This window comes from Vulpes lagopus, chromosome 11 (genome assembly GCF_018345385.1).
Source record: "Vulpes lagopus strain Blue_001 chromosome 11, ASM1834538v1, whole genome shotgun sequence".
In the NCBI taxonomy this organism is placed as follows: Eukaryota; Metazoa; Chordata; class Mammalia; order Carnivora; family Canidae; genus Vulpes; species Vulpes lagopus.
Genome location: NC_054834.1, coordinates 62,953,505 through 62,979,602, shown reverse-complemented (window position 1 = coordinate 62,979,602; position 26,098 = coordinate 62,953,505). Strand labels below are relative to the sequence as shown.

At 55.4% G+C, this 26,098-nt stretch overlaps 1 protein-coding gene across 2 annotated transcripts; it reads left to right on the top strand.

Moving 5' to 3' along the window:
* The first annotated feature begins 2,356 nt into the window (after window positions 1-2,356).
* P2RX3 (purinergic receptor P2X 3) lies at window positions 2,357-25,214 on the top strand. 2 transcript variants are annotated; one of them, XM_041773248.1, is made up of 11 exons: window positions 2,357-2,580; window positions 3,021-3,092; window positions 3,312-3,375; window positions 4,088-4,181; window positions 4,485-4,562; window positions 5,856-5,997; window positions 6,472-6,608; window positions 19,954-20,047; window positions 20,292-20,357; window positions 20,980-21,057; window positions 21,504-25,214. In XM_041773248.1, the coding sequence occupies exons 1-11, from the start codon at window positions 2,548-2,550 to the stop codon at window positions 21,615-21,617; spliced, it is 972 nt and encodes a 323-aa protein (XP_041629182.1). In that variant the 5' UTR covers window positions 2,357-2,547; the 3' UTR covers window positions 21,618-25,214. The 2 variants fall into 2 exon arrangements, with proteins under 2 accessions (XP_041629182.1, XP_041629183.1); XM_041773249.1 differs by lacking the exon at window positions 3,021-3,092 and having other exon boundaries at window positions 2,359-2,580.
* The last annotated feature ends 884 nt before the right edge of the window (window positions 25,215-26,098 follow it).

Below are 26,098 nucleotides of genomic sequence, written 5' to 3'. Positions count from 1 at the left end.
TACCACAGAGAGCACTTAGCGGGCTATGTTGGTCTGGTGATAATAATCTGCACCCTGCTTCTCATCTGCAAGAGTTCCTGGGTAAGGGACCTTAGGAAACCATGGCATTCCATCCCCCCCTTAAGAGATGTGTGCATTCTGTGGCCAGGGACACTGAGGCTCCAGAGGGCAGATTGCAACTGTGGCTTGTCCTGGGGACAGAGGGGCGCTCAGCTGGGAGCAGGGAGTTTGGGCCCTTGGCCTCATGCTTTCCACTGCACAGGGTGGCCCCCCCCCCCCCCAGGAGCTGGTAATACTCATTTGGATGTAGGAAGGTGGATGAGATTTCTATGTGAGCTATGCATCCTTAGGAGACCTTGACAAAACCCCTCCCCTTCCAAAAAAAAAAAAAGAGAGAGAGAGAGAAAAGTGCTATATATATATATATATAAAGCACTCGGCACCACAGGCGCGTCCACACCAGCGAGGTGTTCATAAGAGCCTCACAGAAGCCTGTGAACTGTTCCTAATGGTGCGTGCCTCAGGACGCAGCCTGCTCTCAATAAAATGGGGGACAGGTTAGGAGCCACTTGCCACCGGCTGTGACTCCTCCCCTCCTGTCCCACTGGAGAGAACATTGGGAATTCAAGAGCCTCACGATGGGACACTCCCAGCCCTCTCGCGTAACACTCAACAGAATCTCCTGCAAGTGTCAGCCTGTGTGCACATGAACATGACAGAGGGGTGCCCGTCCCACAAGTGGCTGTGACCCTCCCCGCATGACCTGGGAGCTGTTCCCCTCTATGGGGACTCCAGAGGTCATCCAGTCCAACCGCTCCCCACCAGAACGCGTGTCCTTGAGTCTTCCCCGGGCACGTGGAGCTCACCACCTCCTGCAGGCAGCCCGCTCTTGGGCAACTTTCTGGTGTTGGAAAGCTCCCCGGGGGATCCCTGGGTGGCGCAGCGGTTTGGCGCCTGCCTTTGGCCCAGGGCGCGATCCTGGAGACCCGGGATCGAATCCCACATCAGGCTCCCGGTGCATGGAGCCTGCTTCTTCCTCCACCTGTGTCTCTGCCTCTCTCTCTCTCTCTCTCTCTCTCTCTCTGTGACTATCATAAATTTAAAAAAAAAAAAATTAAATGGAAAGCTCCCGGGCTTGAAGTCCTAACTCCCTCCTTAGAAGTCCTCAGGTCAGCTTCCCAGACCCGCGCTCCCCCAGCTTTGTGTTCTCTCCACTACTTGGTCTCCAGCACCTTCCTGCGGCTCGTCCTCAACCTTGTGCCTCCCTGGTTGGCAGGCAGAAAATGACCCTGGCCGAGCATTTCCCAAAGTGCGCTCCTGGATTCCACAAAACGTCACCAGTGTCTCTCCAAAATCAAGAGGGTGCGGCATCTCCCAAACCCACCTGATGGCCTCCTCTCAGCCGCACCGTGGGGACCGGGGACCGCAGCAGTATCTGCTGCCTGGAGCTAACGGGACGGGCCGCAGGGTGGAAATGTGCTATTGAGGCGGCGGGTGGCTGTAGCCTGGAGGGCTGTGATTGGAAAGGCGGCCCCTCGCAGGCCCGGAGAGGCTCTTCTCGCTGCTGGGGAAGGGCTGCCGAGCCGGGAGGGGGTGCGAGTGGAAGGAAGCAAGGAGGCCCTCCCTCCTGGTCCCGAGGGAGGGAGGGCGGGCGTGCGGCAGGAGGGAGGCAGAGGTAAACGTCCACGGGGTGGCAGCACAGCCCAAGGAATAGCCCTGATGCCCGGGCCAGCGCTCCGACTCCCGTTCACCTGCCGGGTGGGTTGGGCAGCCGCCGCTCCTGCCTCCTCCCGCCTCCCACCTGGCGCCGGCACAGATGCAGCCCCTGCCAAGCACCCGGCTCAGCTCCCGGACGCCTTCACTGATTTGCTTACTGAACTACTACTATGTGCCTGCACTTGGGACACCCCCCCACCCCCGCCCCGAGCAAAGCCTGGGATGCTCAGGGCCAGAGGCCTAGGACCCTCTGGGGGTCCTCTTTCCCGTCGCTTGCCAAAGAGGTGGCCTGGGGGTCCGTGGGAAGGACAGTGCGTTGGTGGAGGGGCGATCGCCCTCAAGGGGGTGAAAATCTGTTCTTGAGGGATTACAAAAAAATCTCACTCTTCTCATATGTAAAACACAAATGTACATACAGCACATAAGCTGATATCTGTAGTATTAAAATTTCATGTTGGGGAGGTTAGGGGGAAAAAGTCTAAACATGTTCAGAAAGCAGGAAATGGGAAAGATGGACAAACACCAGTGTAAGCTAACCCAGGGGAAGTCCCTCCCCTCCAGCAAAAGCCTTCCCCTGGCCAGACACCGAGTGTGGCCGGTAGACCGTGGGGGCAGGAAAGCCCTCTGGCCTCTGCACCATGGGCCTAGACCCTTCTCTCCCTCTCTCTCTCTCTCTCTCTCTCTCTCTCTCTCTCTCTCTCGTTCTCCATCCCTGCTCTCCTGCCCAGGTGGGTTTTCTTGCACGAGAAGGCTTACCAGGTGCGGGACACAGCCATTGAGTCCTCGGTCGTCACCAAAGTGAAAGGCTTTGGACGCTATGCCAACAGAGTCATGGACGTGTCTGATTATGTGACCCCACCCCAGGTATGGCCCCCCTACCCCAGGGCGCTACGTGGTTGCCCAGATGCTGGGCCAAGGCAAGGAGAGTCCCAGTGAGATCCCTGAGCCAGGTTGTGTGGCATCAGGGACCAGCAAACCCCTTCCCCAGCGGCTGGGAGGTGCAGGGTGGGGGGAAGGACGGCTGCCCTCCAGAGTGCATCACTAGGCAGCAGGACAGCAGGGTCCCCTCTGGCCCTGCCACACTCAGCCTGCAGATCAGCAGGACACACACAGAGGGAGCAAGAGAGGCAAGGTGGGTGGTAGGACCTGACTTGAACCCCCCTCTGCCCTTGGTTAGCCCTGTGACCTTGGCCTCATCTCTTACCCTATGTCTCAGTGTCCCCATCCGTAGAGTGGGGATAACAGTACTATTCGCCTCATGGGCTGCCACTGGTGCATTTTTTCCTCTCCCTTCTCCCACCAAGGGCACCTCTGTCTTTGTCATCATCACCAAGATGATAGTCACTGAAAACCAGATGCAAGGATTCTGCCCAGAGGTGAGGGGAGGAGGGAGGGTGGATGAACCAGGTCAAGGAAGGAAACGGTGGGGGTGCAGAGGGGTGGCAGGGAGGGACACTGAGTGTAGGCAGAGGTCCGTGGTCCAGCCCCTGCCACCTCCCAAAGGCCCCTGGTTATGGGGGAGCGCTGGGAGCCAAGGGGCTCATCCGGGGCCAGCTCAGGGCCCTACACCCACCTGCAGACCTGTCTCCCCACAGAGCGAGGAGAAGTATCGCTGTGTGTCGGACAGCCAGTGTGGGCCTCAGCGCTTCCCGGGTGGGGGTGAGTGCAGCCCTTCCCACCCCCTCGCGCCCCCAGAGTGTTCGTGGGACCCTGGAGGACAGCACATCCCCCATGGGGGAGAAAGAGTGGGAACTGGCGCGTACTGGTGCTCACTGTGTGCCAGACCCAATGGGGGCTGCCCCCAGGGGAGCCCACAGCCCGGGGATGCTGGTGACAGACAGGTGCCCTGGGAGGGAGCAAGTACTATCAGGGAGGAAACAGTAGGGAGCTAGCTGGGGAAGGGAGAGACAGTGCTTCCAGGTAGGTGGCTCCAAATGGCTTCCTAGAGGCAGTGACATTTTAGATGGGCCCTGAAGGATGGAAAAGAGTTGGCAGCTGCCAACTAGGAGGGCTTTAAAAAGAACATTCTAGGCAGAAGGAACAGTTGCTGCAAAGACTCAGAGGTAAGGAAGGGCACCCTTTGCCTGGGGAGCAAGGAAACAGGGCCCTCGGGGTGGCTGGGGTGGCTGGGCCTGGGACGTGTCAGAGGAAGGCTGTCTCCTCCCCTTGGCCTGGTCTAGAGCTCAGGAGGAGAGGAGGGAGAGAGTTGGGCAGGGCTCCTGTACCACAGGTCCACCTCCCTTGACCTCCCTGTATTTCCCCTCCACCTGTGGGGTCCCGGAATGGAGGTGGTCTCCAATGAGAGGTGGGGTGGGCTAAGAGGGTAGCAAAGGGCCAGGCAGGCACCCAGCCCGGTGGCTCCCCTTCACAGGGATCCTCACGGGCCGCTGCGTGAACTACAGCTCTACGCTCCGGACCTGTGAGATCCAGGGCTGGTGCCCCACCGAGGTGGACACAGTGGAAATGTGAGGCCCCCACCCCAGCTCTGCTTTGCCCATAGGCGCAGCTCTGCATCTCTGAGCCTGCACAGGGTCTCGTGGGCACCCCCAGCAGTGTCCACTCCTAGGCCCCTGGGGAAGTGGCCTCAGGATGGCACCTTGCCCCCACCTCTCCTACCTCCTCCCACCCTCCAGCCCTGGGCTCCCAAGAGGCTGTGACCAGGTGTCTGGTGGGAAACATCCACGGGGAGAGGTGGTCCCTTGGGGGAAAACCCCTTGCTTCCCCTTCCTCTTCCCAAGAAGCGAAGGCTGCCTTGCTCTCACCCACAGGCCTGTCATGATGGAAGCCGAGAACTTCACCATTTTCATCAAGAACAGCATCCGGTTCCCCCTCTTCAACTTTGAGAAGTGAGTCCCAGCTCCCTCCCTAAAGCATAAAGCAGGGCACCCACCCCACCCTGCCAGCCTGTTTTCAGAGGGGTGGAGAAGCCCATCCACACAATTCTCTGTGCTTTCCTGCCCTCTCCCCATCTCCCTGGGGTTCCTGTTCCCAATCTCCAAGCTGGTCTTGAGCACCAAGTGTTAGGTGGGCTCTGAGGTCCACCTCTCTACCAGCCTCCCGCCTTGGTGCTCAGAACCCAGATGGGAGTTCTGCTTGAGGTGGGTGAGGGACAGGCTCAGCCTGGGCCTGGAGCCCCGATGCCTCTGAAGGTTGGGGCCCAAGGCACCCATCCCACTTCTTCCCTCGCACCTCAAGCCCAAGGGCGGTATCCCTTCTCCACTGGCCAGTTAGGACTTCTGTGACTCTTTCATCTGGCAAGTCCTTGGTGGACATCAAGCATATGCAGAGAGAGGGTGACACCAGGCACCACAGAGCTGCCAGAGGAATCAGGCGTGACTCCTGCCACCTGGGCGCCCCCCTCACCCACACTGGGGAGCCAGGGGCTAGCACTCAACCCTAATACAGAGGGAAGGGGACGGGGTTGCAAGGAGCTGCAGGGACAAGGTGTCGGAGCCCATGAGTGTCTGAGACATCAGCTCCGGGTCCTCCCACCTGGAGTGTCCAAGACACAGCTCCCGGGTCCTCCCACCTGGAGTGTCCAAGACACCAGCTCCCGGGTCCTCCCACCTGGAGTGTCCAAGACACCAGCTCCGGGTCCTCCCACCTGGAGTGTCCAAGACACCAGCTCCGGGTCCTCCCACCTGGAGTGTCCAAGACACCAGCTCCAGGTCCTCCCACCTGGAGTGTCCAAGACACCAGCTCCGGGTCCTCCCACCTGAAGTGTCCAAGACACCAGCTCCCGGGTCCTCCCACCTGGAGTGTCCAAGACACCAGCTCCGGGTCCTCCCACCTGGAGTGTCCAAGACACCAGCTCCGGGTCCTCCCACCTGGAGTCTCCAAGACACCAGCTCCCGGGTCCTCCCACCTGGAGTGTTCAAGACACCAGCTCCGGGTCCTCCCACCTGGAGTGTCCAAGACACCAGCTCCCAGGTCCTCCCACATGGAGTCTTCAAGACACCAGCTCCGGGTCCTCCCACCTGAAGTGTCCAAGACACAGCTCCCGGGTCCTCCCACCTGAAGTGTCCAAGACACAGCTCCCGGGTCCTCCCACCTGGACCGGGAAGCCTAGGAACACTCGTGCGCACCTGTCTTCGCTCCTCCATCCCCTTACCCTGGTTCTGTCCTCTCCTCCTCCGCAGGGGCAACCTCCTTCCCAACCTGACCGCTGCTGACATGAAGACGTGCCGCTTCCACCCTGACAAGGCCCCCTTCTGCCCCATCTTGCGGGTGGGGGATGTGGTCAAGTTTGCGGGGCAGGATTTCGCCAAACTGGCCAGGACGGTGAGGACCTAAGGAAGCGCTGGGGGCCGCTTAGCCGGCGGAGGGTGGAAGGGCCGGGGAGGGCACCTCAGCCAGGCAGCGCCACCTCGGAGCTGAGCCACGCGCGGGCCTGCACCGGGCTTGCAGCCTCAGCGCGGTCTCCCGCCCCGGGGCTGCGGGGCGCCGAGCCTCCGTCTCCCCTCCGGGCCTTCACACTTCACCTTAGCACCCTGAAAAAGCATCCCCCCCCCAATGGCTAAGGGATCCTGGATCGCTGCTAAGGGGCGCGAGACAAAAGCAGGACTTAGAGACTCAAAGGTCCACACCCCAGACTGCAGCACTTTGTTTCCTAAGCAACCCCCGGGGGGAGCAAATCACTTTCCCTCCACTTAGAGGATGGGAAGAATTTGGTGTCTGTGTGTCACCACCCCCAGTCCCCACCCTGGCGGGCCGTGGAGACAGCGCATCCTCCTCACAGCTGGCGCCTTTCCACAGGGTGGAGTCCTCGGTATTAAGATCGGCTGGGTGTGTGACCTGGACAGGGCCTGGGACCAGTGCATCCCCAAGTACTCCTTCACCCGGCTGGATGGTGTTTCAGAGAAGAGCAGCGTGTCCCCAGGCTACAACTTCAGGTAATCCCGGGTTTCCTGGGATGGGTTTCCTGGATGTGGGGAGGAGGAGCACGGGCTGCTCCAAAGAGTCATACCTCCAGCAGCCGCAAAGCCTACCAGGAAGAAAAGACCTCATGCATCCCCCTGGCCGGTTTAGGCTCAAAATTGAGGACTTTCTAATCAGCAGTCAGACCTCGTGACCAAGGTCTCCCAGAACGTGCGTCCTATGATGCTGAGCCCTTCTTAGCTCTGGCTCTGAAGCTGTAAGGTGCCCCAGGAGCTCCCAGGGCAGCCCTTCTCCTGTGCCTGGATTTTCTAAGGCTTCTCCATCCACAAAGCAAAGGCAACAGTGGTATCAGTTTACAAGATGGAAACTTTGTATTTCTGTTCATCACCAGGAAGTTTCTTCTGAGTCACAAATAATAACCACCATGGCCTTCAGTGCTTCCAACCCAAACTTCCAACCAGTCTTTAAATATCATCCAGTTTATATTCCCAATGGCCCTGAGACATAAGGAATCTCTCCCCGAAGCCCCCACCAATCACCTGTTTTGAAAAAAGGGAAAGAGAATAACCCAGGGCTAACTATTTGGAACCAAACAAAAGCCCCTGAACGAGCCCTTGATCTACCCCAGTCTACCGTGTCATTATCATGAGGATCCTTAGCCAAGGTGTGAAAAGCTTCAGTCCTCTGCTTGGTTTTTTCCCTTGATTTGTGAAGACACTGAAACTTCTAGTAGGGCCCTGATTACATTAATAGTGTCATACACTAAACAGTCTACACTGGCTAAATAGGCAGTGATGAGGGGGGAAAGTACATGTAAGAATATATTTCAGTTATATATTCAAAGAATTATTACTTGAACTTTCTTTGTGGTGGTGGTGGTAGTGTTTTCCAATATAATGGCACACAACAGCAAAAAAAAAAATTCATTTTACCTTTCTTTTTTTTTCTTTACCTTTATTGTGGTTTCAAAACTGCATCTGAAACTACATCCCATTACACTTTATATTTAATAGTTTAAAATATATATGTATATTCTCTGGAAAGAAGAATTTTTTAAAATTGAAAGTGCTTTCATAATCAACTCCAAACTTTAAAAAACCATAGGAAACAACACATATTTTAAAGTAGGTTAAAAATACTGTTCGGCTCCCTGGCAGAAATTGGCATATTTATTCAGTGGGTACATCGCACAGAAATCAATACAAAGGATATTTGTATGGTGGCTTAAAATAGCAACATATTAATAAAATTCTCAGGATCTAAAATGCAAAGTTTTCATCTTCATAACTTCCCTGTGGCCAGTGGGAATTCTTGAGTTTCCCAAATAACTTACTTGGCAGGAGAGCTTATGAAGGATGTAACTGTTATGAAGACTCCAACCACTGAGCCACCCAGGTGCCCCTAGAACAAGCTCTTTCATTTAGAGAAGGAATGGTTTGGGGTCCTGTGCTTTGGCTGCCTCTCCACCCCAATTCGCCTTACTGGGCCCCCCCACCGCCACCCCTACACAGCAGGACCTGAGGGGGACCCGGTCCTAAATCAGCTTAGATTGTATTTGGGCAGACAGTTCCAAGGATGTCTAAGAACCCTGTGAGCCTAACCCCCAGGGGCCTATGGGGAGCTGAGAGGTGCGGACCCCAGATAACTAACCCCCTCACCAAGACCACTAGGCCAGAGTAAGAATGGGCAAAGTGGCTTATTTTGACACCGCCCCCCATCACCCCGTAGTTTAAAAGAATTTCCAGAGGGCCCAAAGAATAGCCCTGGGATGGGGGAATATCTGGGAGTCCTGATAAAGTTGAGGACTCTGCCCAAGCTCCCTCAGATCCCTCCCTTGGGTGCCCATCCACCACCCTCATGTTGCAGAGGCTGCAGAGAATAAAGGTCACAGCCAGGTTCAACACAGGCCACACTGCAGTTTCTGATGATAGTCAGACTTAATATCCCACAAATCTCCTTATTTGTGGGCACAATCCTCGCCACTCTGTGTGCCAGGTGTTTCGTGTGCTTCGGCGCCTTGTCCCTTACCCATTCTGTGGAGTACATGCTGCAATCCCCTCCGCAAATGAGAAAACAAAAGGCTTGATGGGGTGAAACCAGCTTCCCAAGGTCACATGGCCAGTAGACATGGGAACTGGGACCCAAACACATTTTCTTGGATGATTTCCATGCAGCCAGGAAGGCTAGGGACTTTCGTATGTCTTAATCCGAAAAAAAAAAAAAAAAAAAAAAAAGGCATGCCCACATGCCCATGTGGCTGATAACTTTCATCCTTACTTAAAAAACCAACAAGCTGAGGCCCATAGACCCTTAAAGGACAAGCTGGCTGCCCGAGGCACAATTCAGGGTCTGGCCCTTTGTCTCCCAAATTGGTCTGCTGCTCCCTCTCTAACAGAGGCCAGATTTTTTTCAACATCCTACTGCTGCCATTTGCTCTGGAGGGAACGCAGTCATTCAGCCAAGAGTCAGCCTTGTTTTTTAATCTGCACACTCAGACGGGAGGCAGCTAGAGATTCGCATTTCCATCACTAATTACTTCTGCAGCTCCTTTCCAAATGCGCCCCCCTTCCCACTTCTTGCAGCTCTTTGCCTGTAGGATCAGAGATGTAGAGGATTCGTAGTCGTCGAGGACTCCTTGGGTACCCCTAGACTGAGGTGGCCATTTTACAAGTGAGGAAGTGGAAATTTCAGAGGGGAAGTGACTTGCCCAAGGTTACAGGGGCATCTAGGGAGACTTTGAGGTCCTTCGTGCCAGCTCTTTCTGCATCAGTCTCTCTGTGACATGGCCCTTCTACACAAGATGGCTCGTCTCTCCTTGACAGCTCCCATTATTGGAAAGATGACCTTGTATTGAGCCAGAATGTGTCTCCCTTCAACTTTCACCCATATTACCTGGTGCCGTCCATTGAAATTAATCTTTTTTGGGTATGATCTCCTCAAGTTGCCCTCTGTCCCTACCTGAAACTTGGTGGAGAGATTTTGTTATTAATCCTATATCTATTCTGTATGGCTAACCTCTCCAGAAGCCACTTTCAGTTGGTACTTTTACGAAGCCTCTTTCCAAGTACATTGAGAGTCTGGCATTGGTGGGTCCATCCGGATTAGTAGTAGGCCAAGTACAGCATTTCTAAAGAAAAAAAAAGAAGAACTGGCAAGAGTCACAATTCAGTGGCACATCGGTGATGGGCACCCGGGAGGCAGGGGGTGGTGTGCAGACAAGGGCCAGTTCTCCCATCACAGGTGGACCTTCCATTCACGGGAGCAGGATTTTAACCAGACGGCTACATCTCCCTGGGGTGCTGGGAGCGGCCGGTGGTGCCTGTGAATGTGAATGTTGTGCAAGTCTTTGAGCGAGTGAGTGTGTTTGTGAGGAGATGAGTGCAAGTCTGTGGGTGAGTGTGTAAGTGTGGTGTGTGCCTGCGTGTGGAGCGTGCGTGAGGGTGTCAGGGAATGTATGCGAGGACGTGTGAGTGTACGGGCAGAGATGGTACAAAGACAGATTAAAAATACTGTAGCAGTCAGGGTCCCAGCAGGAAACAGATGGCGCACACAGACTGGGTAATTTGAGGAGAGTTTAATAAAGGGACTGTTTCAAAGGTGTGGGCAGGGAAACCGCGAAGGGTAGCGCAGGGCCTGGGACCAGTAACAGGACATTGGTGACGGACCAGGTCTGAAGGGGTGAGGGCAGGAAGCAGTTACTGGAACCTGGAGACACCGCTGTGGTGACAGGCACTGTGACCTGGAGAGACCGCCAATGGAGGCAGCCCTGGGCAGGGTGGGGAAGGCAGGAGCATGGACCGGTGGGGAGGAGGGTGTCCTTCGTGAGCACTTGGAGGTCTCTAACCCTTTCTATGCCCCCGATGAACTCATGGACCAAATAAATGCCCAGTAAGATGCACATAATCATAGACATGAGCACTTTGGCAGACATCTTCATTCAAAAAAAAAAAACTTATTTCTACAAATAAGATATAAATACATCGTCAGAGTAATAAATCCCAGCAATACGGATGCATACGAGTAATGATGTGGAGACTCCCTTTCCCTGCTCCAGTCTTCCTCCCCTCCATGGAAGTTAACATCTTGGACCTTTTAGTGGGCTTTCCCTCCAGTGTTTTTTCTCTGCATTTAGGAAGCAAAGAATTTGAAGACTTTGAAGATCTCTAAAAGCCCATCCCCAGACCTCAGATGGAGAGGTCAGTTTGCAAAGACTTTTCACGCCTATTTGGACAGGTTCACAGCTCCCACACCCACACCCCCATAGTAGGCTCCTAAAGATGGAGCCTTGCCCAAGATTATGCGGCTTAATTCAGAGGGACATCAGGACTCAAACCCAGGGACCCGCTGCATAGCCGCTGCTTCTAGCACATCTTCCACCACCACATCGTTTGCAACAAAGGAGCAAGGGGAAGAGACAGACCCAGCAGTGATGGCTGGGGTGATGGCACAGGAGCAGAACAGTGGGTCCAGCGATGTCTGATTCTTATTTCCCACCCTGAGCCCTACTAAGGCAGCTTTGCTACTAAAAGGCCAGGCAGTTTTGGATTTCCTATCTTGGTGTCTGGGACGAAAAACACTTGTTCAGCTGCTAGATGTTCCTCGTGCTGTAGGTGTTTCTAGTGATGGTTTCATGTTGGAAATGTACCCACAGCAGCTTTCCTGGAGCTCTGAAATTTGGCGCCCGCTCCGCTTCCACGCAGAAACGTGCAGTTCAGCAAGATCTTAGGCCAATTGACAGAGACGGAATCGAAAGCGCGCCCTTGGCTTTGATCATTCTTTCTGCAATCTGGATCTCTCTCCTTCCAAAAGCCATAGAATATGTGTTAAAAAGCAGCCATCCTCCCTCATCTCCACAGAGAGGCTTGAAGGCCCCTCTGACAGGGGTGTATGTTGCTTTGCAGTCGCTAAGATCCATCTTCCTCTTTCTTGAGGTTGAGGTGGGAGGAGAGGCCATCAGAGCGATCCTGAATTTATTCAGCCTTTTATAATTTTCATGTCTAGCCTGTCCTCACGACAAACCAGCGTTTTTGGTGGAAAACAGCAGCTAACCCTCATCGAGCGCTTACCGGGGAGCCAGGGACTCCGCATGTGCTCTTTGCAGATTATCTCATCACCTCGGAAGGGAAAGGAAGGGAAAGAATCTTCCAGCTGCTGCTGCTGCGGCAACTGACACTCAGAGGTTTGGTGACCTGCTGAAGGCACACAGCAAACGGTGCTGGCTAGGATTTCAAATTCCAACAGCCTATGCTGGTAACCGCAAGGCCCCTGTAAGCCCGGTGACACCCCATCACAGCCAAGGAAACTGAGGCCAAAAACGTCACTCCCAGGAACAAGCAGCGATAGCCACCTGGCTGTCAGGTACACCTTCCAGCTCCACGTCCATTGATCTTTCCCCGCCTCTTTCAAGATGTATTAAAAGTAATATGTTTAAAAAGGTCAACAACCAACCACCATTTAAAACATCCTCCCCTGAGGCTGACTAGGTCCCCGGGATCTGAGTAAGTCGCTATGGCTCGGGGTCCCCTCTAAGGGAAGATGCCCCAGCCTGCTCCAAGGATGTCGCCCCACCCCCACGCAATGAGCCTGCCAGCAGATATTTTCCTATCAGTAGAAAGTCAACTGTAAAAGTATTTCTCAGCTGGCAAAATCACTTCTCGCCAGGCAAAAGCTTCGCCGAGAACACCAGTTCCTTCACTCAGACACTCAGATCCCCAGCCCAAGTTTTCCCTCAGCGAGTCCAACCGGGATCCCGGCAAACTTTGTTGCTGTTTTCCCTGCGGCTCTAACAGTTAGTGTCCCTGCTGTACGAAGGGATTTCCGTCACTCTACAGGATCGTTTCTAAACAGATGTCTGAGAGCTTCCAAGGGATTCGTACTTTGTGAGAAAAGCCTTCTCCATTCAGCAGATGCGTGTGGACTGCCTGCAAACGTCAGCCCTGCTCGGGGGATGCTCCTGAGGCTCCGGGCCTCCCTCCCGAGGCTCACATCCAGCTGCTCCCCCAGGCAGGGGTGGCGCCTTGCCCCTCTCTGGGGAGATCCAGGCTCCAGCAGCAAACCTCTCAGGGCTAACGAAGGGAGGGCCCCAGAGATCTCTTCCAGTTCCAGATTACATCAGGCTTTGTGGCTGATACAAACGTGAGCGAGGCCAGTTCCTGTGATCACGTGGGACGGATAGCCCTGAACCCAAGCAACAAAATATTTATGCGGAAAATAATTTGTGCTGGAGCAAGCCAACCAGAATGAAGATGAAGCAAAGCTGAAGCAGACAGGGCCCTGGCTTCAGGTCAGGAGGCTGTGGTTCAGGCCTCGCTGCAGATAAATGCTCAGTGTGGTTTTCAGCAAGTCCCGGCCCCTCCGTGGGCCTCAGTTTCCTCTTCCGTGAAACGGGCTGCTTCAAGGTGATGAGGTCCCTTCAAGCTCTAACAGTCTGAATGAGTGCATGTGGGTGTCTGGGGGAAGGCTTGGGAAACGGGCCTCTGACGCGTGCACTATTATTTATAGGCCTGTCACATTGGAGCGTAGCTTCCACACTGCCCGGCAGACACGCATCTGACAAATGATTTATTATGGTAATTGGTGTTTGTACTTACGCATCCTTTATCTATCGCTGCTCGTGGCATGAGGGATCACGTGTACACACACACGCACACGTGTCTCAGCCCCGTCAGGCCTCAGCTTGTTGGATTCGGTGCTCTGCTGGGGTCGTCCTGTCTGGTCACAGGACGGGTGTCTCCAGGAGGGTCCGGGTGGGAATGCATCCCCGGTGGGGGACTGTGAAGAAACACATACAACAAGGGAGCTGAGACCTGCCCTGAGACGCTTAGGGCCTAACAGAGTGGGAAACCATTCCCACCCCAAGCCCCACAGCCCCAGTGGGAGGAGCAGGAGCCCGGCTGAGAGCTGGGGTCCCTGATGGGAGCAGCACAGCCACGGACAGAAGCACAGCCACACAGGGAAGTAGTGGGCAAATACCCGCCACCTTCTCACCCTCTCTGCACTCCCTAGTGCCCCCATTTACCAAAGCCCTGCGTCAAGAAGAAAGAAAGGCTGGAAGGGGCCTGTGGGGGTCAAAGTGGAGGATGGTGAGCACACCAGGACCTATCCACCCCTTTCCAATGCTCCTCGCAGCTGGGCCCACCGGAGAAGCTGCAGCCCTGCCCTGTGCCCACCCCTCCTGGGCCCAGTGGCTGCAGGTGGCAGGCGCGGTTCTCTTGCCCACTGTGCGTACCCATGGTCCCAAGCGCCACACGTCCCTGCCCACTGTGGCTGCCGTGAAGTGTCCTTTCTGGCTCGTCTGTCAGGGGAGCAGCAGGGGTTGGCATGAGAGTACAGTTCCTAGCTGTGCCCCTGGCAGGCCCAGGAGCTTCAACAGCCACCTGCCAGGGCAGCACCAGGTGCTGTGCACTGAAAGCTCTGCAGCTCACAGAATCCTCTGTCACAGCCCGTGGACATCACTAGTACCCCCATTTCACATCTGGAGAGACTGAGGCTCAGGGCTTTACCTCGGCTGATGTCAGCTAATTTGGAGCCACCATTCGAACCCAGGACTGTCTCATTTCAAAGCCCTTCGGCCAACAGCTGTACCACCTGGCCTGAATGAGGTAACAGGTGCAAGCCTCCAGCCCAGCGCTCAGCAGGATTAAGTGCTGCACACATATCATGTCTCGACTGTCCCCATGCCCCCCGTACCCTGTTTCCCCTCCACAGGGGCCAGTTCCCACCAATAGCACCTATTCTCCCACCTGCCAGATCTAAATGCTTTCTGTTTGGGAGAGAAACAGCCTGATGTGACTGCCTTATACTGGCTCCATCCAAAGAATGCGAGGATTTAGAGAAGCCAAGTCAGGAGGAGGAAACCCGGAGGCCAACAGTGCTAAACTCAACCTGGGAGATGTCAGGAATCTCAGGATCTCGTTGATGCTTTCAGCAAGCAGGCCTCATTCCTTCCCTAGGGAGGCAGGCAAAGGCCAACATCAAGAACCGGCGCACAGTCCAAACTGTTAAGTGCTGTCTGGTGCACAGGTGCTGAGGTGGAGGCTTGGGCCAAGTGGAGGCAGGACAGGTGGCCTCTGCCCCACACTGAGAAACCAGCTCTGGAAAAAAAGGAATCAGACAGACAAAGGAGACACCCGGGTCATGGTGTTTGCCAATTTCTGTGGTGGAAACACACCTCCCTGGTCAAGCTACAGGCATGACATGCCCCGAAGTGGACATGGAAAGAGATGTGGGCACTGGCTCTGTCAGCCGGGATGCCATGGATCCATTTCCACCCGCCCCTGTCCTGCAGCCCACCCAGCTCCTTGCCTGTGAGAGGGCTTGCAGCTCCCTCAGCCTGGACGGCCGCCCCCACCTCTAGCCATCTCACCTTTCAACTGTCCATCCTTGGGCCGAGACTGTAACCACACTTTACATGAGGCCTTCCTTGACCCACCAGCCCAGGTCAGATTGTCTTCACTAAGTGTGCTCGTCGAATGCTGCTCTCTCCTCTTCAGTCCTTAGGTCAGATCTTAGCTATTGATGAGAGTGGGTGGTTATTAATATTTCTCCCCCTCTGATGAGAGCAGAGCTTGCCAAGGAGTCAGCAGTGCCAAGCACAGTGCCTGGCATAGCTAAGGCTGTTGTGCTCTAGACATCTGCTGGGCCAGGTAGGTGCATAGGAGCCTGCAAAGGGGGCAAGGGAGGAGGGGGGACAAGCACAGACAAGCAAGAGGTCGGTGTCTGTGACATGTATTCAGGAAACAAAAGAAAGTGGGCCGTGGGGCGTGGCTGGCACTTGAGGTGAGGAAGGTGGACTGGGCCAGGCTGGGTGCTGGCGGCATTGTTCTCATCGACCGCATTCCCAGCCAAGGAAACCAAATCTGGAAAGGTAGGAATCGGAGGACTTGGGAGAAACCAGGGCTGGCCATGGTGTAGCTCAGCTCATCATCCCCTTTTCAGATGAAGAGGCTGGGGATCCTTCTTCCCACACTCCACGGCCCTTCCCATTCTACTCCCAGCCAGCGATGCTGGGTGTTGGGACTCATCTGGCCAAGGCAAAAGGGCCCCCGGCTGGAGAACTGAAAGAAATTAGCCAGGACCTCCCAGAAATCGGGCATCAGAAAGAACAGTCTAGAATGCTGGCTCAGAGGGTAAGCTCTGACCCTGGACTGCCTGAGTTCAAATCCCAGGTTTGGTCACTGACTGTTGGTTTGGGGACCTCAGACAAATTGCTTAATTTGTATGATCCTGGTTCCTCATCTGTAAAATGGGAAGAGCAACAAAAGATTCCATGGGGCTGGGTTTGCAAAGAGGTAGTAGGTATAAATAAAGCCTTTGGCACAGGGCCACCATGTAGTAAGTGCTCAGTATCCACTGGCTGTTCTCATGGTGGATGTGATTCTCTCCAGGAGGCAGGACACTGCAGCGGCTGAGGGGACTGTAGGCAGAATTTAATTTATTGCGATCCTGGGAAAAGAAAGAGACAAGTTTTAGGGACTTTCTATATATCAACATTATCTCATCCATCCTCCCTGCGGCTCTTTCTAATCTCACCACCCAGTTGAGGTAGAAAACTCAGAGAGGCGTTGCTTGTCCAGGGTGGAAAAACTAATTGAAGATAACAGAACCACACCCAGGTCTCCACGACTCTTCTAGAGAATCATCCTAAAATTGTGGACTCATGGGAACTTGCCCTCTCTCTGGCTCATCTTGAAAAACTCCCCAATTTTAGCTCATTCTTTGTCCTTTGATCGAGAATGTCTCCTCCCTGAATCTCAGGCTTCTTGGCTAGACAATTAGGACTGTTTGTAACAGTCAGGGTAAGCATTGCTAGCTGCTGTAACAAACAACCCCTTCAGCTCAGAGGCTTCACACAAATGTTCGTGTAGTTGCTGGAGGTGCAGCACTGAGGTGCTGGGTTCCCGTTGCCTATTGAATCAGTCTCCTCTAGGGCCCGAGTTCACCCAGAGCTCCTGAGGAAGTGGCCATGAGGACAGGGAGGTTGTACAAGACACCCAGCTCTGACACCTCAGCCCACAGGCGACAGGCGGACCTCACTTCCCTTCACATCGCACTGGCCAGAACTAGTCAAGGGCCCACCTCGCTCACTGCAAGGGGGTGAGCAGTATAGTCTAGTGACAGTCTGTATGGGCCCACAGAAGAGACAACCCAGGCCCCGTCGCCATGGGGTTGGGCCAGATTCTGTGGCCCTCACTAGCCGCACACGAGTGCAGCAGTCAGGACTCCAGGCCCCCCCTCCCTGAGCCCTCCTCCTCCTCCTCCCTCCCACCCAGGAAGAGAACCAGTCCCTGCCAACCCTCCTCCGAGGGTGGGTGGTTGGTGAGATAATGATTTTATCATACTTATTGCCTCTTGGAAGGCAGGTGCTGGAGAAAAACCAAGTCCGCTTTGGTTTTTCTCCCTGTTCCTTCACATTCCTTCCCAAGATAAATTTAGCCAGGCTTCGCTTTGAACACAGTGCCCAGGATGCTGACTTTTTGTTCTCCAAGTCGAGGCGAGAGCATTTTTCTTGGCTGCAGCCTCAGGCCGGAACGCAGACTTCGGGAGCACGGTCCCAGCCTCTGCCTGGCCCCAAGCATCTGTGACCCACCCTCCCACCCCTGCCCCCGTAGACATCAGGTGCCACATCTCGCAGACAGGGAAGCTGAGTTCTCAGTGATGTGAACAGAACAAGGAAGGGCTCTGAGGTCTGGCTCCAGGGCTGCCAGTGTCCTTACCGGCCACCCGGAGCCCAGAGGCAGCAGCATGTTCAGGGTTAAGGGCAGAGACTAGGATCCCAGCTCAGGCAAGTCACCTTCTCCTCCGTCTCCCCATCTATAAAATGGGTCCGTGTGCCACCTTTGTGAGATTAATGGCGTGAGATGCTCATATTGAGAGATTTGCTTCTTTTCCCGGTGCTCTGTAATCGTGGGTGTGGAAACCGTGGCAGTCTGTATGTAGCCTCAGGCCAACCTGAACACGCCACCCTGAGGACTTCCTTCTGTCCAGTCCGGATGCTCCTTTTCGAAACTTCTTTACAGTCCCCTGAGAGGCCTCCTTGGAGAGCCGTGTTCTTGGGTGTCCTCGTCATCATATGAGTGACTTCCTTTCTGGTGTCGAGCTTTTCAATCTCCTGCTGGTGCAGCCCAACCCACTCCGTTGTGCCTTGGTCTGGGAAGCCCTCTGCCACCACTGCCCAGACCATAACTCTCCACCTCGTTTGCAGTGGGTCCTCCGAGTCTTTGCTTCTCAGGCTTAGGTAGCTGGGCTTCTCTCAGCCTCCTTCCTGGGGCCACTCCTATTTTTCCTGTGGGTCTCAGTCTTGAGAAGATCATCCTGTCTCCTCTGCAGCCCCTGCCTCAGCCCTCAGCTGCCAAGTCCACGGGACACACCTTCCCAGGTCGGGATCCCCAGGGAAGCTCTCCCTCACTGAGCAGTTTTCAGGCTTACTTTCAGGCCTGAGGCAACAGGTGCACCACCGGGGTGCACATGCTCAGCCCTGCCCAGGCAGAGGCGCACCCAAAAACATGCAGCCTGGACACCTTCCTGACGCTGCCCTCTGATCGCCCGTGGATGCCTCCCACTGCATAACCCCCCGGGAGCCAGAGGCAGGGAGCTTGGCAGAGGCAGTGCCTGCAGACCCGGCTCCCAGGCCCTGCAGAGGAGCGTGGGCAGAGAACAGGTGTGGAGCAACAGGCAAAATGTCCAGCACGGGGCTGGTGACAGTGCCCGTCTTGAAGGATGGGTCTCGATGCTTACCTGTCTCGCTAACAGATCTGTGCATGGCGGGGGTGGGGAGAGGCATGAGCACCCCCGTTTCATAGACATGGACAGAGAAACCCTGAGGGCTGAGTCACAAAGAAAGGCCGCACTACCAGCAAGGGTTGGAGCAAGAATCTGGACTCGTTTCTGCCCAACTCCAGAGCTCCACACAGCCAGAGCGGACACTGGCTGACATTTTATGCACTTAGATGACTCTTCCCCAAAATGATCTTGCTCCCATGCCTGTGCTCCCTCTGCTATCTGTGTACTTGGGTCGAGCATTTCCGTCTCTGGGCCCCTTTTCCCATATGCACTTTCCCTGGGAGCGACGTCACACAGCCATGGAACGGGGAAAGGAGTTTCTCAGACTCCTCTCTCTGGGAGAGGCCTGGGAATCTGGGGGTCAGAAACACTGGTGGGGAGCCGGCTGGCACCAAATAAGACCCACATCAACCCTACACTGTTAGGGGGTTTTCCGAGCCCCATCACGCCATCATCTCACTTAACCTTCCCCGTGCTTCTGGGACCCAGGAGCCCGTTTTACCGCCGTGGGTCCATGGTAGCCCTGAGAAATTACACTTTGCTGATACTAGGGTTTTGCCTACACTGGGCCGAGCTGGAGAGGGCACGTACTGGCTGTAGACACATGCAATTTGCATGCTTAATGACCACGAAGCCACTGACGGTCCCTTCCCCTCCCTGGGTATCTCCACGGTGAGGCACTCGTGGCCCCATTTTGAAGGTGATTATTCTAATCTGTCCCCAGCAGCCCCAGCGGAGAAGGGGGAGAGGATATAGTTTTAGGGAAATCTAGCATTCAGTCTCAGCCAGCTGGGTGACCCTGGACAAGTCACTTAACCCCTCAGACCCTCACTTGAAAAATAGGGCCGTCATATCCCTATCCCGCAGGTCTGTGATGAGGGTGAAATGACATGAGGTGTCTGGAAGGGCTTTTTGAAACTGCTCTACAAATGCAAATGTCTTTCTTCAGCAATAATAACGGCCAACACCAGCGAGCACTCCCTGGGTGCTTACCGTGTTCCAGGCACTGTTCTAGATCCCTGGTGTGTGAGCTTTCCCTCAATTCTCAGCAGCCCTGTGAAGCAGGACTTCCATATCATTCTCAGTAATAAAAGAAAAAATGTTATTTATCTCAGGGAGGCTGAGTAACTGGCCCAAGTCTGCGCCACTGGTAAGTGGTGATCCAGGCTTTGAACCCAAGTAGGCTGAGAAGCCTTTGGGGAGGGACGCATCTGCAGCGAGCTGGGGCCTGGGGTACCCAAACAAATAAAACCGAAGAGACTTGGAGTCCAGCGGGACTCAGACTTTTGCATGCATCAGAATCATCTAGGGAAATTATTTAAAAGGCAGAGTTCAGAGCCCCACCCACAGAGATGTGGACTGTACAGGTTCAGGCTGGGCCTGGGGATCTGCCTGTGTAACGAGCCCTCAAGGTGATGTCTGCGCAGAGTCAGCTAACCACATGGGGAGGCCTGTGGCAGGTGTCCAGCAAACCATCGGTCAGAGTTGCTTAATAAGTGGGGGTTATGGGCTCTGAAGGACCCTGAAACTTCAGGTAGGAGCCCTCAGTGGGACCCACGTTCTGCTTCTGGCTTCCAGGTTTGCCAAGTACTACAAGATGGAGAATGGCAGTGAGTACCGCACCCTCCTGAAGGCTTTTGGCATCCGCTTTGATGTGCTGGTGTATGGGAACGTGAGTCCTTGGGTGGGGTGGATGGGGAGATGGGGCGGCGGGGGGGGGGGAGTGCGGAACCCAGGCCAGTTTTGGGTCCTCAAGAGCCTCCAGTCAGGGGGTGAGGTCCTGCCACTGAGCAGCTCTGAGGGCCTCAGCTGGTCACATGCCTCGTCTCTTCACTGGTACAGTGAAGGGCTGGGGCCTCCTGCTCCACCACCTCTGGCTGGGAGTCCACGTTCAGCCTCGGTCTTTGTGCTTGCAGGCTGGCAAGTTCAACATCATCCCCACCATCATCAGCTCTGTGGCAGCCTTCACCTCTGTGGGAGTGGTGAGTTCAGCCCCCCTCCCCAGGCTCAGACAGGAGGCCAGTCAAGGTGGGGCCCCAGCTGGGGGTGGGTGGCTGGGAAGTGGCCCAGGGAAGTCCTGTTTCTGCCTAGAATGTAAAGCCTGACTTCTTGCCAGGTGCCTCAGTCTCTCTCACCAGCTCCCTGCCAGGTCGGTCCTTGAGTGAGCACCTCCAGTCGCGGAGAGCTCATTACCTCCCGAAGCAGACTCCCCATTTGCAGGAGGCTCCACCTGAGTTTGTACAAATTCCTGCTCCCCAGCATGAAGGGGAGGGAGGAGACTCCAGGGTTCCAACGACCTAAAGACCAGAGCCCTGCTCCCAGGGACATCTACCCTCTCACCCACCTCTTCTCCCACCAAGTCCTCTCTCTGTACTTTGGTCTGCGGTCACTGCCAAGAGCCAGAGAGGTGGGTGACGAAGACATTCTCCAAAGTCCTTGGACATTTTTCCAAGTGGAAACATCAGGTGTCTTTGGAGGACTCACCCCAAGCCCTGGCCTGCTGTCTGCCTGAGGACAGTCCTGCCCACTGCCCAGGTGGCTCAGCAGCCACCTGAGCCCCTCACTTCCTGCCACACTGAGCCCGTCCTGCCTCTCCTCCTCCAGGGGACTGTCCTCTGCGACATCATCCTACTCAACTTCCTCAAGGGTGCTGACCAGTACAAAGCCAAGAAGTTTGAGGAGGTAAGCTGGAGGGGAGAGGGCTGCAGGCAGAGGGGCATGAGAGGTAGCCGACAGGACAGGGAGGGGCGCTAGACCCTGGGGACTCCCAGAGGCTTCCCCTTTGGGGGCTTCATAAGGGGAGTTCATAGGGCCTCCATGCAAAGTGGGAGCCCAGAGAGAGGTAGTTGGTCAAGAATGGGCTCTGTGGGGACTCTGTGGGTCATCACTGTCCACACCCCACCCACTCATGTCCCCTCTCCATTTCTGAGGTGGGACAAGTCCTGCTATTGGGTTAGCTCAAATTTCTGTTTGCCCTTGAGGTGCATGGAAAGACTGCTGGGATCTCACAGACTGGCTGTGTCTCCCTGACAAGGAGGCCCTGAGCCCAAGCAGAGACCCCTGTTGGGATGGGGGTGGGGGTCATGCCTGCAGTTAGAGCACGATCATGCCACCCCTTCCACCTGCAGGTGGACGAGACAACACTGAAGGTCACTGCCTCGGCCAACCCCGTGTACCCCAGTGACCAGACCACCGAGGAGAAGCAGTCCACGGACTCGGGGGCCTACTCCATCGGCCACTAAGGCCTCTTCCGGGGCCCCATTCTCATCCTTGGGCTCCAGGCCTCCCCGTAGGGCACCCCACCTGGGCAAGGGAAGGGGCTTTCATTTCTGCTGCTCACCCCATGAAGCCACACTGGACCCAGGTGTCTGGGCCTCCCAGTGTCTAGCAGATAGGGGTACCTGCTAAGACCCCCATCTCTCCCTCGCCCTTTGCCTTGCCCCTGTCTGCTTCCTGGAACCCCCAGGGCAGCAGCACATGTATAGTCCCCCTGCTAAAGAGTAGAGAGCATAATAGTCATAACGAGTGGCTGCCAGGTACTACCCCGTGCCAGGCAGTGTCACACACCTTAGCTCATTTAAACCTTAGAATAATGAGGTAGATATTAGTTTCCCTGTTTTGAAGATAAACTGAGTTCCAGAGAGGTTGAGTCCTTTGCCCAAGGCCACACAGCCAGGCCGCAAGAGAGCTGGGATTTGAACTCAGATCTGACGATGTCACCCATACCCCACAAAAGAAGAGTGAACTCCCAGGGGGCATCTGCCCCTGCTGCTTCAGCCTTCCCCACAGTGACCAGGATTAGGTGCAGCTAATAAAGAGTAAGCCCCATGCTTTCCACAGGAACCCAGGCCCCAGTCTGGGGGAGACCAGCTAGACAGTGGTGCAGGGTCCCTTTTTCTAACTTGGGTAGATCCCCAGTTCAGAAGGACCCAAGAGACATGACTTAGTTCAGTCCTCAACCAGGGGAGGGCCATTCTGTTCTCCCTCTGGGACCCCCACATACTCACACATGTCTGGGCACCCCTACCCCAGGAGTGGAATTAGGCCCCCCTAGGATGCAGTGTGATTCCCAGGCCCAGGGCCCTTTTCTCAGTGGGCAGTGACCCCTTGCGACACTGGTGAACAGGCTCTAATGAGGCCCATTGCCTCTTGAGCAGCTGGCCAGCCAGGCCACCCCCACAGGGTCCTCATGGGTGTCTTCCAATGCTAGAAACCCTCTCATCGCACTCTCCTGTTTACAGATGAGCAGTCTGAGGCAAGGGAAGGGAAATGTCTGGTGTCCCACAGTTAGTGGCCAAGAGGACCCGGGTGTCCTGGCACTGAGAGGAGGAGGCAGGGGAGCATCAAGTCCCCCTGCACCTCTGTCAGCCTGGCGTCCCCTCCCCTTTCTGGGCTCTCCTCTGGTGAGAGGCCCCAGAACCTCCCCAGGGCAGAGCTCAGGAGTGGATCCAGATCCCCGGAAGCCTGAAGGTTACACAATTTGGGGCTTCTTTTTAAAATAATACAAAATTAGGTATTAGGAGGGGCCCATAAAGGGGCAGGGAGATGGCAGGGGGCGGGGGCAGCTTTGGGACCCACTTGGAAGGGACTTGTTTGGGAACAGTGGGCACTTGCAAAGGCCTGACGCCCAGGGAGAAGGCGTCGGATTCCCTCACACATGGCCCGTCACCCCTTCCCCCACTCGGCTTCCACCCACCCCCATCCTCAGGCTGGTGGGATCACCGCTCCCCAGGGGTGGCCTCGGGCATCGGGCAGTGTCCAGAGATCTGAGCAGCAGAGACATGACTGGAGGCCACGTTCTGCACCCCGGGGAGACCCACAGGCATCCCCGGCAGGAATCACAGGGATGCCCCCTGCACAGGACACCGCCGCCCGCCCCTCCTCCCCGCCCCCCCATTCCTGCGGACTGGGGTGGTCCTCCCGCAGGTGCAGCAGCCTCTCCTCTTGGGCCTGCCAGCAAGTGTGCAAACTGGAGACAGTGAGCCCGCCATGCGAGCCACCAGGAACCCAGCCGCAGCTTCTGTGTGCTAGATTGACAGCTGTCGTCTGCAGTAGTAACAGCAGCTGGCCGGGCCCTGCTGCCTGGTGGCGGATCAGCACAGTCACCAACGCCACCAGGCGCCAACCCTGGTACGGTTGCTGAGGCTTGTCACTAATCCTATTGGATGGAAAAAGAGATCTGGAATCCGGGGCAGTTTGAGCTGGAGCCCATACTCGCTAAGTGGGCTGTTGTCTTTAATCACTCAGCATAAAAGCTAACGTTTAGTGATGACTTAGCCCTGCTGAGCAATGGGTGGAGCGCGCCGCCCCCCCCCCCCCCAAGAGGCTTACAGCACTTGCAACCACAGCGCACAGCAGAGCCCAACTTCATGGCAACAGTGAAGGGGACAGTCATCCTGCGTCCGTCCTCGGGGGAGAGGTGCACACAACACTCTCTGCCGGGTCAGTCCCCTCTTCTCCACAATCCCCCCAGCCCACGGCCACGCACAGGTACACACACCCTTCCCATCTGTGTTCTTTCTCAAAAAACCTTGTTCTTGACAAGTTACCCATCAACCTCCCAGGGGTTTTAATAGATAACATCCTCAGGAGTTCCTTCTCCCAAGAGTATTAGCTTTCTAATCAAGGGCTATTCAAGACTGAAAGGCCTTAATTAAACAGCCAAAGATGTGAAAGTATAATGGCTGAAGTGGAGGCCCAATAACTGACAGTGCTGAACATTTAAGGGATATCTTATCTACCCTGTTCTGCCTCAAGCAAGCGGCAGCCTGGAGGGGTCTGAGCCCCACTCCATTCCCCTCCCTCTATCTCTTGCATTGGGTGGCCAGATAGCGGGCCACTGGTGTTGGCCACAGCTCATTCCCCATCCAGGAGATAAGTGGAGGCTGATAAAAAGGAGCTTGCCATTCAGCCCAAATTCCAGCCCCAGAGCTCCCTATGCAGATCTTCCCTCACGGACCATCCTCCCACCACCACAGCCGGATTCCACTGTTCTTTTAGAAGCAGAGCATTAAGAATTATCTCATTAAAGTCTGCAGGGAAGGAACAGGCAGTGGGGGAAGGATGTTGGGGGGTCTGACCCCCCAGACAGTCCCCTTTTTTTGCTCCTGGGAAGACCAACATGCTGTGATTAGCTTCCCAGCCCAGTGTCCATCCAAGACAGATGGAGAGATGCCTAGAGGCAGTCCCTGGGCCCAGCATTGGTCATGTTCATTGCTACGCTGAGGCCCCTCATCCTGTTGCCAGGGGTCTGCTCACGGTCAAGGGATTTGTCTCCTGCTTTTTTACCACCTACTTGCCCCACCCCGGGGTCTCCATTCCCATCCTGTTTCATTAACTCTGGCATCTTTAGCAGCAAGGCCCCTCTGAGAATACTGTTCTTTTTGTTCCTGAAACCCTGCATCTCACCACATGCCTGAACAGATACACGCATGTACATACACTAGACGTAGATCTGTACACATGTATGCCAGACACACACGTATATGCACACTCACAAACGTGCTGGCCAAAGACACACAGGTACACACATATTCACGTGCCCACAGATTCAGGCACGTGAGGGAGCAGCGCTATACAGACATACACCGACATCCAGGCATATCCGTAAATACACAAAGATGTTTAAGATGTGCACACACGCAACACACAGATACATACTGACTCATACAGATTTATGCATATTTACAAATAAGGATTCACAGATACACAGATATGCACAGGTATACAAAGATTCACTCCGGCACACACACCAAGATCCATATACACACGTGTACGTGTGCACTCGCAAAAATACTTGTACCTTCTCCCTGTACCCCATGTAAGACCCACTCTCAAGAAGTATATATCATCCATCTACTTCTGTGCCTCCATCTCTCTCTCTCTCTCTCTCTCTCTCTCTCTCTCTCTCTCTCTGCATCCCCACCCCACCCCCAACAACCCAGGGCTCTCTGCCCTCTTAATATCCAGTCTTAGGTCCAAGCTTCCTATTCATCAACCCCAGATCCTTCCTGGAGCCCAGCATCCTGCCTGGAACAGAGGGCCACAGTAGCGTTCTCTGTCAGTGGCCCCAGGGCCTGGCAAAGTGGGGTGAGGGAACACAGCAGGGGCCTGGGGCCTGGGGCCTGGGGCTGTAGGATCAGGACTGGAGCCACACTGCTACCAGATGCGGTAACTTTTGCCCCAAGGCCATCCTGGTGAGAGGTAGCTCCATCCTGGGAATGTGATCCCTCTGGGGAGATAACCTGGGGATGGGGGGGAGAGAGAGAAGGAATTGGGGTGGGGACCACACCTCAGAATGGAGTGGGGAACACAGTTCAGAAGCTGGGGACTTTGAACTCACCCACTGGTGGCTGGGAGAATAGAAAACGGGGACCAGTATCTGAGAGGCCAGGAAAACCCAGGGCTGGAGGCGCATGTGCCCTAGACTTGCCCCGCCCACACGGGATCTCACTACACCCCCATACACACTGCAAGTCTTGAACAGGCAATGTTGCCTCCACGTTGGAAAGCCGCCCCACTCCCACCCCACCCTGCCCCCTATACAGGAGCCAAAGCAGGAGGGCACCACCCACCAATGAGGCGTTCCCCAGGTGCCTCTGCCCGGGGTAGAGGAGGGCGAGGGGGAGCCCATCTGGCACCCCGCTGCTCCAGCTGCAGTTCCTGGGCCTGCCCTGCAGCTCCCCACCCCCCACTGGCAGTCCTCCCAAGACTGTGAAGGGCG